At 43.9% G+C, this 14815-nt stretch overlaps 1 protein-coding gene across 1 annotated transcript in view; it reads left to right on the top strand.

Moving 5' to 3' along the window:
- LOC129866705 (copine-8-like) overlaps positions 1–14815 on the top strand; it is a 97330-nt gene that overhangs the window by 37300 nt on the left and 45215 nt on the right. The window contains exons 3-5 of the mRNA XM_055939529.1: positions 108–154; positions 273–376; positions 10370–10409. Of these exons, the coding sequence (XP_055795504.1) occupies positions 108–154; positions 273–376; positions 10370–10409 (191 nt within the window). The remainder of the gene's footprint in view (positions 1–107; positions 155–272; positions 377–10369; positions 10410–14815) is intronic.

Genomic DNA, 14815 nt, shown 5'->3' with positions numbered 1-14815 from the left:
TTAGCCTAGGAGAGAACATTTGTATCTTCTGGGTTTTCTCATGCCTTGTTTCCTCTGGATCTTAACTGTTGTTTTACTTTTCTTTCTGTTTTCTTTCCTCTGAACAGTTTGTGTGCTGTATACACAAGGAATCGCCAACAGGGAATGGAGAGAGGTGAGTTGAGGTGAGGGGGGGAGAAGGTCCAAGGATCCCTTGGAAGTCAGAGTATTGCCCAATTAATTTAAAATCAATACAAACCAGTGTCTGTTCCTCCCTCCCTCTTTCTTCATAGTTTAGTCGGACAGAGATGATAAACAACACCCTGAATCCAGACTTTGTCCGAAAATTCATCCTGGACTATTTCTTTGAAGAGAGACAGAATCTACGATTTGACCTGTGAGTTAAGACCGTACTTAACATTTGTGTGTGTGTGTGTGTGTGTGTGTGTGTGTGTGTGTGTGTGTGTGTGTGTGTGTGTGTGTGTGTGTGTGTGTGTGTGTGTGTGTGTGTGTGTGTGTGTGTGTGTGTGTGTGTGTGTGTGAGAGAGAGTGGTGCTCTGTGTGAGTCTATAAGTTCAAGTTGAGTTAAGAATAAAATATGTATCAAGTGTGAGAAGGGAGATGTCAATGTTCACCTTTTAAATAAAAAAACAAATTACATTTTATTAGTCACATACGCCGAATACAACAGTGAAATGCTTACTTACGAGCCCCTAACCAACAGTGCAGTTTCAAAAAATACGGTTAAGAATAAGAGATAAAAGTAACAAGTAATTAAAGAGGAGCAGTAAAAAAATAACAATATATACAGGGGGGTGCCGGTACAGAGTTAATCTGCGGGGGCACCGGTTAGTTGAGGTAGTATGTAGGTGGAGTTAATTAAAGTGACTATCAAACAGGCAAAGCATCAACAGAGAGTGGCAACAGAGAGTGGCAGTGGTGTGGAGAGGGGAGGGGGGGGTGGGCAATGTGAATAGTCTGGGTAGCCATTTGACTAGATGTTTAGGAGTCTTATGGCTTGGGGGTAGAAGCTGTTTAGAAGCCTCTTGAACCTAGACTTGGCGTGCCGGTACAGCTTGCCGTGTGGTAGCAGAGAGAACAGTCTATGACTAGGGTGGCTGGAGACAATTTTTAGGGACTCTAGGTCCTGAATGGCAGAAAGCTTGGCCCCAGTGATGTACTGGCCCGTTCGCACTACCCTCTGTAGTGCCTTGCGGTCGGAGGCCGAGCAGTTGCCATACCAGGTACTGATGCAACCAGTCAGGATGCTCTCGATGGTGCAGCTGTAGAACCTTTTGAGGATCTGAGGACCCATGACAAATCTTTTCGGTCTCCTGAGGGGGAATAGGTTTTGTTGTGCCCGCTTCATAACTGTCTTGGTGTGCTTGGACCATGTTAGTTTTTTGGTGATGTGGACACAAAGGAACTTGAGGCTCTCAACCTGCTCCACTGCAGCCTGTCGATGAGAATAGGGGCGTGCTCGGTCCTCTTTTTTCTGTAGTCCACAATCATCCCCTTTGTCTTGATGACGTTGAGGGAGAGGTTGTTGTCCTGGCACCACATGGCCAGGTCTCTGACCTCCTCCCTATAGGCTGTCTCGTTGTTGTCGGTGATCAGGCCTACCACTGTTGTGTCATCGGCAAATTGAATGATGGTATTGGAGTCGTGCCTGGCCGTACAGTCATGAGTGAATAGGGAGTACAGGAGGGGGCTAAGCACACACCCCTGAGGGGACCCTGTGTTGAAGATTAGTGCGGAGGGTGTGTTGTTACCTACCTTACAACCTGGGGGCGGCCCGTCAGGAAGTCCAGGATCCAGTTGTAGAGGGAGGTGTTTAGTCCCAGGGTCCTTGGCTTATTGATGAGCTTTGAGGGCACTATGGTGTTGAACGCTGAGCTGTAGTCAATGAAAAGCATTCTCACATAGGTGTTTCTTTTGTCCAGGTGGGAAAGGGCAGTATGGAGTGCAATAGAGACTGCATCGTCTGTGGATCTGTTGTGGCGGAATGCAAATTTTGAGTGCGTCTAGGGTTTCTGGGATGATAGTGTTGATGTGAGCCATGACCAGCCTTTCAGAGCACGTCATGGCTGCAGACGTGAGTGCTACGGGTCGGTAATCATTTAGGCAGGTTACCTTAGCGTTCTTGGGCACAGGCACTATGGTGGTCTGCTTGAAACATGTTGGTATTACAGACTCGGACAGGGAGACGTTGAAAATGTCAGTGAAGACACTTGCTAGTTGGTCAGCGCATACTCGCAGTATACATCCTGGTAATCCGTCTGGACCTGCGGCCTTGTGAATGTTGACCTGTCTAAAGGTCTTACTCACATCGGCTGCAGAGAGCATGATCACACAGTCTTCCGGTACAGCTGTTACTCTCATGCATGTTTCAGCGTTATTTGCCTTGAAGCGAGCATAGAGATAGGTTAGCTCATCCGGTAGGCTCGTGTCACTGGGCAGCTCTCGGCTGTGCTTCCCTTTGTAGTCTGTAATGGTTTGCAGGCCCTGCAACATCCGACGAGCGTCAGAACCGGTGTAGTACGACTCGGTCTTAGTCCTGTATTGACACTTTGCCTGTTTGATGGTTCGTCGGAGGGCATAGCGGAATTTCTTAAAAGCTTCCAGGTTAGAGTCCTGCTCCTTGAAAGCGGCAGCTCTAGCCTTTAGCTCAGTGCGGATGCTGCCTGTAATCCATGGTTTCTGGTTGGGGTATGTACGTACGGTCACTGTTGGGACGACGTCATTGATGCACTTATTTATGAAGCCATTGACAGATGTGGTGTACTCCTCAATGCCATTGGAGGAATCCCGGAACATATTCCAGTCTGTGCTAGCAAAACAGTCCTGTAGTTTAGCATCTGCTTCATCTGACCACTTTTTTTATTGATCTGGTGCTTCCTGCTTTAATTTTTGCTTGTAAGCAGGAATCAGGAGGATAGCATTTTGTTCAGATTTGTCAAATGGAGGGTGAGGGAGAGCTTTGTATGCATCTCTGTGTGGAGTATAGGTAGTCCAGAGTTATTTTCCCTCTGGTTGCACATTTAACATGTTGATAGAAATTAGGTAAAACTGATTTAAGTTTCCCTGCATTAAAGTCCCCGCCTCTGGGTGAGCGTTTTCTTGTTTGCTTATGGCGGAATACAGCTCATTCAATGCTATAAAGAATATAGATGAAAGCTCTCTCAGTAGGTAATGTGGTCTGCAGCTTTTCATGAGAAACTTTACCTCAGGCGAGAAATAGCTTGAGACTTCCTTAGTTATCGTGCACCAGCTGTTGTTTACAAAAATACATAGACCGCTGCCCCTTGTCTTACCAGACACCAGCTGTATGATGATATTGGCGTCGTTCAGCCACGACTCCGTGAAGCATAAGATGTTACAGTTTTTGGTAGTTTAATCTTCCCAATAACTCGTCCATTTTTTTGTCCAAAGACTGCATGTTTGCGAGCAGAATTGAGGCGAGTGGGGGTGTATTCGCCTCCAGCCCGCCCTCCGGCCTCTCTTTCTCCGCCTCCTTTTCACGCAGATCAATGGGGTTGGGGCTTGTTCCCGAGGGAGCCGTATATCCTCCGCCTCGGGCTCGTCAGAGTTGTGAAACAGGTTTTCATATAACTTTTTGTATAATTCCCCTTTAGGGGATGTTTTGGAACATAATATGTTCATGGGGCAAAATAAGGTTTTAGACAGACTATAAAAAATAACAGTTATGAGACGTGCATATGATGCTGTTTGTTTAAGAGCTATGCGGTTAACAGAGGTACATGTTCATTTTCTGCCTGCGTGTGTGTGAATGCCTGCCTGGGTGTTTGGTCGGTGAAAGTATGAGTAAGTTTGAGAGACAGAGAGAGTGTGAGGGTATGCGTGTGTTTGGGTTACAGAGGGAGTGATAAGGAAAAGAAAATGGTGTGTGTTTGTAGCTTTGCTCTGTTATGAGTGGGTGAGCATCAGGCTGTATTACCGTCTACACTGATGGCCTCTTAGCAAAGAGCCGGCGGCCGAGGCTCTGCCACACTGACATTTTACATTTGAGTCATTTAGCAGGCCCTCTTATCCAGAGAGTATTACAGTTAGTGCATTCATATTAATATAGTTAGGTGAGACAACCACATACAGTTGAAGTCGGAAGTTTACATACACCTTAGCCAAATACATTTAAACTCAGTTTATCACAATTCCTGACATTTAATCCTCGTAAATATTCCCTGTCTTAGATAAGTTAGGATCACCACTTTATTTTAAGAATGTGAAATGTCAGAATAATAGTAGAGAGATTTCGACTTTCATTTCTTTCATCACATTCCCAGTGGGTCAAAAGTTTACACACACTCAATTCGTATTTGGTAGCATTGCCTTTAAATTGTTTAACTTAGGTCAAACGTTTCGGGTAGCCTTCCACAAACTTCCCACAATAAGTTAGGTGAATTTTGGCCCCTTCATCCTGACAGAGCTGGTGTAACTGAGTCAGGTTTGTAGGCCTCTTTGCTCGTACATGGTTTTTCAGTTCTGCCCAAAAATTGTCTATGGGATTGAGGTCAGGGCTTTGTGATGGCCACTCCAATATCTTGACTTTGTTGTCCTTTAAGCCATTTTTTCACAACTTTGGAAGTATTCTTGGGGTCATTGTCCATTTGGAAGACCCATTTGCGACCAAGCTTTAACTTCCTGACTGATGTCTTGACATGTTGCTTCAATATATCCACATAATTGTCCTGGCTCATGATGCCATCTATTTTGTGAAGTGCACCAGTCCCTCCTGCAGCAAAGCACGTCACAACATGATGCTGCCACCCCTGTGCTTCACGGTTGGGATGGTGTTCTTCGGCTTACAAGTTTCCCCCTTTTTCCTCCAAACATAACAATGGTCATTATGGCCAAACAGTTCTATTTTTGTTTCATCAGACCAGAGGAGATTTCTCCAAAAAGTACAATCTTTGTCCCCATGTGCAGTTCAAACCGTAGTCTGGCTTTTTTATGGCGGTTTTGGAGCAGTGGCTTCTTCCTTGCTGAGTGGCCGTTCAGGTTATGTCAATATAGCACTCGTTTTTACTGTGGATATAGATACTTTTGTACATGTTTCCTACAGCATCTTAACACGGTCCGTTGCTGTTGTTCTGGGATTGATTTGCACTTTTCGCACCAAAGTACATCCATCTCTAGGAGACAGAATGCGTCTCCTTCCTGAGTGGTATGACGGCTGTGTCATTGCTCCCAAGGATGAACCAGATTTGTGGAGGTCTGCAAATTTTTTTCTGAGGTCTTGGCTGATTTCTTTTGATTTTCCCATGATGTCAAACAAAGAGGCACTGAGTTTGAAGGTAGGACTTGAAATACATCCACAGGTACACCTCCAAATTATGTCAATTAGCCAATCAGAAGCTTCTAAAATCATGACATAATTTTCTGGAATTTTCCAAGCTGTTTAAAGGCACAGTCAATTTAGTGTATGTAAACTTCTGACCCACTGGAATTGTAATACAGTGAATTATGAGTGAAATAATCTTTCTGTAAGCAATTGTTGGAATGATTACTTGTGTCATGCACAAAGTAGATGTCCTAACTGACTTGCCAAAACTATAGTTTGTTAACCTCTCTGGGGTAGGTGGGACGCAATCTTCCCACCTGGCCAATAGCCAGGGAAAATACAGAGCGCCATATTCAAATAAAATGATATAAAAATCAAACATTCATTAAATCACACATGTAAGATTCCAAATTAAAGCTACACTCGTTGTGAATCCAGCCAACATGTCAGATTTCAAAAATGCTTTTCGGCGAAAGCATAAGATGCTATTATCTGATGATAGCACAACAGTAAACAAAGAGAGTAGCATATTTCAACACTGCAGGCACGACACAAAACACAGAAATAAAAATATAATTCATGCCTTACCTTTGACGAACTTCTTTTGTTGGCACTCCAATATGTCCCATAAACATCACAAATGGTCCTTTTGTTCGATTAATTCCGTCGATATATATCCAAAATGTCAATTTATTTGGCGTGTTTCATCCAGAAAAACACAGCTTCCAACTTGCGCAACGTTACTACAAAATATATCAAAAGTTACATGTAAACTTTACCAAAACATTTCAAACTACTTTTGTAATACAACGTTAGGTATTTTTAAACGTTAATAATCGATCAAATTGAAGACGGGATGATCTGTGTTCAATACAAAAAGAAAACAAACTGACGCAACTTTTCTGGTAATGTCCCTCTCTCAAACAATTTACTGCAAGTGACCCTCATTTAAGATGGCCGTACTTCTTCATTACACAAAGGAAAAACCTCAACCAATTTCCAAAGACTGGTGACATCCAGTGGAAGCGGTAGGAACTGCAAACAAGTCCCTTAGAAATATGGTGTCCCAATGAAACCAAATTGAAAAGACAGTGACCTCAAAAAAAAGAATTCTGAATGGTTTGTCCTCTGGGTTTTGCCTGCTACATAAGTTCTCTTATACTCACAGACATGATTCAAATAGTTTTAGAAACTTCAGAGTGTTTTCTATCCAAATCTACAAATAATATGCATATCTTATATTCTGGGGATGAGTAGCAGGCAGTTGAATTTGGGCATGCTATTTATCCAAAAGTGAAAATGCTGCCCCCTACCCCGAAGAAGTTAACAAGAAATGTATGGAATGGTTGAAAAACGAGTTTCATTGACTCCAACCTAAGTGTATGTTAACTTTTGACTTCAACTGTATCATAGACATTTTATTTGCCGGGGGGAAAAGACTGAATGAGATGTCTTATTTAAGATACTCTTTGAAGAGGTAGAGTTTTCAGCTGACTTCTTGTAGGGGTGGGATGGTTAAGAGACAGAGGCGGCAGTGCTATGGTAGGAATGTGAGGGTTTGAGCATAGCCTGAAGATAGAGAGAGCCAGTTCCTCTTGCTGCTTTGTAGGCAAGCACCATGGTCTTGTAGTAGATGCGAGCTTTGACTGGAAGCCAGTGGAGAGTGCATAGACGCAGCGTGACATGGGAGAACTAGGGAAGGTTGAACACCAGGAGGGCTACAGCGTTCTGGATAAGTTGCAGGTGTTTGATGGTACAAGTGGGAGGCCCGCCCAGTCAACAGAGAGATGCAGTAGTCCAGACGGGAGATTACAAGTCCCTGGATTAGGACCTGCACCTCTTCCTGTGAGGGAAACATTGTACTCTATGGATGTTGTAGAGCATGAACCTGCAGGAGTGAGTCACTACTTTTATGTTTGCCGAGTGTGTTGTCCAGGGTCACGCCAAGTTTATTTGTACTCTGGAAGGGGGACACTGTGGAGTTGTTCACTGTGATGGAGAAGTCTTGGAGCTGGCAGGCCATCTCCGGGAGGAAGAGCAGCTATGTATATCCTCACTAGTCACAGGATTTCATCTGGAGAGAAAGGGGAGAAAGAGGTCAAGGCGTAGGGTACCTCTGTGTGAGTGAGGGCAGTGGACTCAATAGGCTGAGTGAATGAGGAGCGGATGTCGTCGACATTCTTTCCAAAGTGGTTGACAAAGTTGTCCAGGGAGAGGGAGGTGGGGGAGGATTAGGGAAGGAGGAGAAGGTGGAAAATAGTTTCCCTGGGTTGGAGGCAGAGGCTTGACATTTTTGGTGATATAAAAGCTGCTTTAGCAGCAGATACAGAGGAAGAGAAGGTAGAGAGGAGGAAGTGGAAGGATGTAGTTTTCCTCCGGAAATGTCGTTTTTCCTCCATTTCCTCTCCGCTTCCCGCAGCCCTGTTCTGTTAGCATGAAGTGAGTCAGTCTGGCGCTGAGTTGGGAGGGCCAAGCTGGCCAGAAGAAAAGGGGACAGTGAGAGTCAAAGGATGTGAAAAGGGAGGAGAGTAGGGTCGAAGAGCCAGTCATGAGACGGGAGGATTTAGCAGAAGGGAGAGATGATAGGATAGAAAGAACAAAGATTGCAATGTTGCATTACCATCTGGGCAGGGGCTGACTGGGTAGGTGTGGAGGGGAGATGGAGAGAAAATAAACAAAGTAGTGATCAGAGACCTGGATGGGGGTTGCAGTGATATTAGTAGGTGGACAGGATCTAGTAAAGATGAGGTCAAACGCATTACCTGCGTTGTGAGTGGGTTGGGACTGGGAAATAGTGAGATCGAAAAATGTAAGAGGGGAAAATAAATTAATCAAAAGCAGACGTCGGGAGGTTGAAGTCGCCCAGTACGATAAGTTGTGAGCCATCGTCAGGAAATTATCTTATCAAAGTGTCAAACACACTGAGGAACTCTCCAAGTGCACCTGGTGGATGGTAAATGACAACAGTGTTAAAGGGATACTTTGGGATTTTGGCAATGAGGCCCTTTATCTACTTCCACAGAGTGAGATGAATTCGTGGATACCATTTTTACCCATAGACTTCCAGTAATTCCACTAATGCTAGTTAGCATTGGCTCGCGAATCTAACTCTGACTGGACACGTAGACATAAAAATGGTATTCACAAGTTCATCTTACTCTGGGGAAGCAGACAAAGAGGGCCTCATAAACAAAATCCAAACGTATCCTTTAAGCTTGAGTGGACAAGTGACAGTGACCGCATGGAATGCAAATGAGGAGATGGACAGGTGAGCAAGGGGAAAAAGAGAAAATCTACACTAGCCCTGTGCCACCACCACCACGACTAGATGCTCACAGACTATGAGAAAATGTGTAGTCAGATGAAGAGCGAACAAGTGGAGTAGCAATGTTCTCTGGGGTAATCCATGTCTCCATCAGGACTGAACTCGGCCTTGTTGATTGCAGATTTGCAGTTCCAAACGCTGCTGGAGACCAAGAATTCCACATGGGTTGTGTGCGCAGTGTACACTAAATTAGAAGGGTTGCAGCCACAGGGTGGGAGAGTCTGTAAAATGTACAGGGAGGGGAGCAAAGAGGTATAGAAAACATGCACATAGTCGACAAAGCTAGAAAAGAGTGCAATGAGGTCATCTGAAAATAACTAGGTAAGATACTAAAGTGAGAGAATGGTGTGAAGCCTTCCTCGTATTCCTTCCTCATAAGGAAGTGTGTGTGACACACACACATTTATCCAACCAGGAAAGAAGCCTGCCACACACGCTCAGCCGCCCGGGGGAATCCTCTCTGACAAACTCTCTCACATCAAATCAAATCAAATTGTATTAGTCACATGCGCCGAATACAACATGTGTAGACCTTACTGTGAAATGCTTACTTACTAACCAACAAAGCAGTTTAAAGAATGTGTGTTTGTGTGTGTGGGTGAGACGGAGCATGTGCAGCCAAATGCATGTAGGTGTGTTTTTTCTCCTTCTCATTAACCTCTCTGGGATCGTTCGGGACGCTAGCGTCCCACCTCGCCAACAGCCAGTGAAATTGCAGGGCGCCAAATTCAAAACAACAGAAATCTCATAATTAAAATTCCTCAAACATACAAGTATTTTGCACCATTTTAAAGATACACTCCTCGTTAATCCAACCAGTGTCCGATTTCAAAAAGGTTTTTCGGCGAAAGCAGAACATATCATTATGTTAGGTCAGCAACTATTCACAGAAAGCATTCAGCCATTTTCCAACCAATGAGGTGTGACAAAAAGCAGATAAAATATAGATAAAATTAATCACTAACCTTTGACGATCTTCATCAGATGACACTCCCAGGACTCAATGTTACACAATACATGTATGTTTTGTTCGATAAAGTTCATATTTATATCCAAAAACCTCAGTTTACATTGGCGCCATGTTCAGAAATGCCTCCAAAACATCCGGAGAAATTGCAGAGAGCCACATCAAATAACAGAAATACTCATCATAAACTTTGATGAAAGATACATGTTTTACATAGAATTAAAGATAAACTTGTTCTTAAATTAATAATTTATGAATATTTGTGAGTGACCGAGGCAAAGACGAATAGAACATTACGCACACCTGTGCATTCTTCCGTCGGCGGGCCGGTTGCGTATCGATGCTCCCTAGTCTTATGGAATTACATTTGTACCAACATGGTATTGGATCATCTCTCTCCTTTTCTCAGCTGCTTGGGTGTCGAATCTCTTTTTATCTTACATGGCACTCTGTCTGTACAGAGAAACAGATACCATCACACCAGCACGCACACACACACAAGCACACACACCTGCGCATGCACGCGCTCATTAAACACACGCACAGTGGAGACATCGGAGCTATGGATTAAGGAAGGGACATACTGTACTACAATAGAATTGCTCTCAGCATCTTTCTTTTTGAAAAGCTTCAGCACACAGGTTGCACTTGTTTTTTTTATAGTTTATGCAGAACCTCCATTCTTGCTATGTCTGACTGTTTATAACCATTGTCATTGACTGCCGAGCCTTTTTGTAAAATAATACAATGATTTTCCGCAAACAGTGATTATACGTAATTTTCTGTTTCTGTCCAGGTACGACCTCGACTCGAAGAGCGACAACCTGTCTAAACATGTGAGTTGCCTTTTCCATCTCGTGTGTAACCACTCTCACTGTTTAGTAATGATCTCATGGGACAAATACAGATATTCTCTAGACATCCTTCCAGTCCCAAACCATATTACAGACATGAAGCCAGGTGACTTCTCCAGCAGTGTAGCCTCAACTCCAGCTCCTCAGACTCAGCTCCAGCTCCTCAGCCTCACCTCCAGCCCCAGCTCAGAAATTCCATAATTTTAGTGTTTTGTTGATGGTGGTGCAAAACGCTGGCTCAGGCGCCGCGCCAGAATCTCCCATAAGTAATCAGTTGAGATCTGGTGACTGAGACGCGCGCGCGTACACACACACTTTCAACCCCCTGTGCTCCTTTGAGACCCCTCTTTCAAAGTCACTGAAATCTGTTCTTCTAGCGAAGGTAACCAAAATAATGCATGATGGTTTGTTAGTTATCTCAGGAACTCTGTGGAAGAACCTGGTTTCAATATACTTTTGTATCCCTAATTTACTCAAGTGTTTATTTTATTTGGACAGTTACCTGTATACTGTATATGATACAACAAAATAATAATATAAGCCGAAGGCATACTTATCTCCAAAGGGACTCTGTCCCTTTTTTCTATGTGTATGGGATCTATGTGGGAATTGAACCTACAACCGTGGCATTGCCAACCTCTTACCAATTGAGCCAGAACAAATGCTGTATTTCCCATTGTTTGTCCCATTGGGACTCCCAATCACGGCCGGATGTGATACAGCCTGGATTTGAATCAGGGACTGTAGTGACGCCTCTTGCACTTAGATGCAGTGCCGCAGACCGCTGCGCCACTCGGGAGCCCATATGGTTGGAAGGGCTTTCATAAGGCACTGCATTTCATATCTCCCGGCTAGCTGAAGAGGTCCATAAGCCAATTCTTGGGCTACAATACCAATTTTGCCAATTGGCCTGGACCATTTTACTGCCGACACGGAGCCCCGCCGATCCATCACGACTGGTCTGCCGACGTAACCGTCCGAGGGGGTTTCAACAGGCTCCTCCGTCGCGACATCCCCTGAAGGCCCATCTGCTAGCATGCTATCCCCGGCCCGCTAGCTGTCTGAATCGCCATGTCTCCAGCTCGCCTAGCAACTTACTAGACCCTATGATCACTCGGCTACGCATGCCTCTCCCTAATATCATTATACCTTGTCCATTGCTGTTTTGGTTAGTGATTATTGTCTTATTTCACTGTCGAGCCTCTAGCCCTGCTCAATATGCCTTAGCTAGCCCTTTTGTTCCAACCCCAACACATGCGGTGACCTCACCTGGCTTAAATGGTGCCTCTAGAGACAAAACCGCTCTCATCGTCACTCAATGCCTAGGTTTACCTCCACTGTATTCACATGCTACCATAGCCTTGTCTGTACATTATGCCTTGAATCTATTCTTCCGTGCCCAAAAATCTGCTCCTTTGACACTCTGTTCCGAACGCACTAGACGACCAGTTCTTTAGCCGTACCCTTATCCTACTCCTCCTCTGTTCCTCTGGTGATGTAGAGGTAAACTTCTTATGGCTGCAGGGGCAGTATTGAGTAGCTTGGATGAAAGGTGCCCAAAGTAAACGGCCTGTTCCTCAGTCCCAATTACTAATATATGCATATTATTATTAATATTGGATAGAAAACACACTGAAGTTTCTAAAACTGTTTGAATTATGTCTGTGAGTATAACAGAACTCATATGGCAGGCAAAAACGTGAGAAAAAATCCAAACAGGAAGTGGAAATTCTGAGACTGGTCGAGTTTCAACCAAGATCCCATTGAAATCACAGCGAGATATGAATGAGTATTCACTTCCTACGGCTTACACTAGATGTCAACAATCTGTAGAACTTTGTCTGATCACTCTACTGTGAAGGGGGGTCGAAGGAGACAGGAATGAGTCACCACTGCCATGAGGTGAACATTCTTTCACCATGCGCCTTCACATAAGAGGCAGCTCCGTTCCATCGCTCATCTGAAGTCAATGTAATTCTCCGGTTGGAACGTTATTCAAGATTTATTTGAACAACATTCTAAAGATTGTTCAATACATCGTTTGCCATGTTTCTACTGACTGTTACTGAACTTTTGGACATTTCGTCACGTTTTAGTGAACGCGCTTTGTGACTTTAGAATTGTTTACCAAACGCGCTAACCAAAGTAGCTAATTGGACATAAATAACGGACATTATCGAACAAATCAAGCATTTATTGTGGACCTGGGATTCCTAGGAGTGCATTCCGATGAAGATCTTCAAAGGTAAGGGAATATTTATCATGTAATTTCTGGTTTCTGTTGACTCCAACATGGTGGCTAATTTGACTCTTGTTCTGAGCTCCGTCTCAGATTATTGCATGGTTTGCTTTTTCCGTAATTTTGGGGGGAAATCTGACACAGCGGTTGCATTAAGGAGAGGTATATCTATAATTCCATGTGTATAACTTGTATTATCATCTACATTTATGATGAGTATTTCTGTTGAAACGATGTGGCTATGCACTATCACTGGATGTTTTTGGAACTAATGAATATAACACGGCAATGTAAATACAGATTTTTTTTATATAAATATGAACTTTATAAAACAAAACATGCATGTATTGTGTAACATGAAGTCCTATGTGTGTCATCTGAGGAAGATCATCAAAGGTTAGTGATTCATTTTAGCTATATTTCTGCTTTTTGTGTCTGCTATCTTTCGCTGGAAAAATGGCTGTGCTTATTGTGGTTTGGTGTGACTTAACATAATCGTTTGTAGTACTTTCGCTGAAAAGCATATGTGAAATCAGACACTTTGGTGGGATTAACAACAAGATTACCTTTAAAATGGTATAAGAAACATGTATGACTGAGGAATTTTTATTATGAGATTTCTGTTGTTTTGAATTTGGCGCCCTGCACTTTCACTGGCTATTGTCATATCATCCCGTCACCGGGATTGCAGCCATAAGAAGTTTTAACCCAGGCCCTGCAGCGCTTAGCTCCACTCCCATTCCCCATGCACTCTCATTTGTTGACTTCTGTAACCATAAAAGCCTTGGTTTCATGCATGTTAACATTAGAAGCCTCCTCCCTAAGTTTGTTTTATTCACTGCTTTAGCACACTCCGCCAACCCGGATGTCCTAGCTGTGTCTGAATCCTGGCTTAGGAAGGCCACCAAAAATCCTGAAATTTCCATCCCTAACTACAACATTTTCTGATAAGATAGAACTGCGGAGTTGCAATATACTGCAGAGGTAGCCTGCAGAGTTCTGTCATACTACCCAGGTCTGTGCCCAAACAATTTGAGCATCTACTTTTAAAAAATCCACCTTTCCAGAAACAAGTCTCTCACCATTGCCGCTTGTTATAGACCCCATTCAGCCCCCAGCTGTGCCCTGGTCACCATATGTGAATTGATTGACCCCCATCTATCTTCGGAGTTCGTACTGTTAGGTGACCTAAACTGGGACATGCTTAACACCCCGGTCGTCCTATAATCTAAGCTAGATGCCCTCAATCTCACACAAATTATCAAGGAACCTACCAGGTACAACCTTAAATCCGCACCCTCTTAGATATCATCCTGACCAACTTTCCCTCTAAGTACACCTCTGTTGTCTTCAACGAGGATCTCAGCGATCACTGCCTCATTGCCTGCGTGCGTAATGGGTCCACGGTCAAACGACCACCCCTCATCATTGTCAAACGCTCCCTAAAACACTTCAGTGAGCAGGCCTTTCTAATCGACCTGGCCCGGGTACCCTGGAAGGATATTGACCTCATCCCGTCAGTAGAGGATGCATGGTTTCTCTGCTAAAGTGCTTTCCTCTCCATCTTAAATAAGTACGCCCCATTCAAAAAATGCTGAACTAAGAATAGATATAGCCCTTAGTTCACCCCAGACTTGACTACCCTTGGCCAGCACAAAAACGTCCTGTGGCGTTCTGCATTAGCATCGAATAGCCCCTGCGATATGTAACTTTTTCAGGGAAGTCAGGAACCAATATACACAGTCAGTTAGGAAAGCTAAGGCTAGCTTTTTCAAACAGAAATTTGCATCCTGTAGCAATAATTCCAAAAAGTTTTGGGACACTGCAAAGTTCATGGAGAATAAGAGCACCTCCTCCCAGCTGCCCACTGCATTGAGGATAGGAAACATTGTCACCACCGATAAATCTAAGATAATTGATCATTTCAATAAGCATTTCTCTTTGGCTGGCCATGCTTTCCACCTGGCTACCACGGCCAACACCTCAGCACCCCCTGCAGCAACTTTCTCTAGCCCCCCCCCCCCCCACTTCTCCTTCACCCAAATCTGGATCCCTACAAATCAGCTGGGCTAGACAATCTGGACTCTCTCTTTCTTAAATTATCTGCCAAAATTGTTGCAACCCCTATTACTAGCCTATTCAACCTCTC

The sequence above is a fragment of the Salvelinus fontinalis genome, chromosome 12 (assembly GCF_029448725.1).
Source record: "Salvelinus fontinalis isolate EN_2023a chromosome 12, ASM2944872v1, whole genome shotgun sequence".
NCBI lineage: Eukaryota > Metazoa > Chordata > Actinopteri > Salmoniformes > Salmonidae > Salvelinus > Salvelinus fontinalis.
Note: the sequence above shows the minus strand (reverse complement) of the source record. Positions and strands in the feature narration are given on the sequence as shown.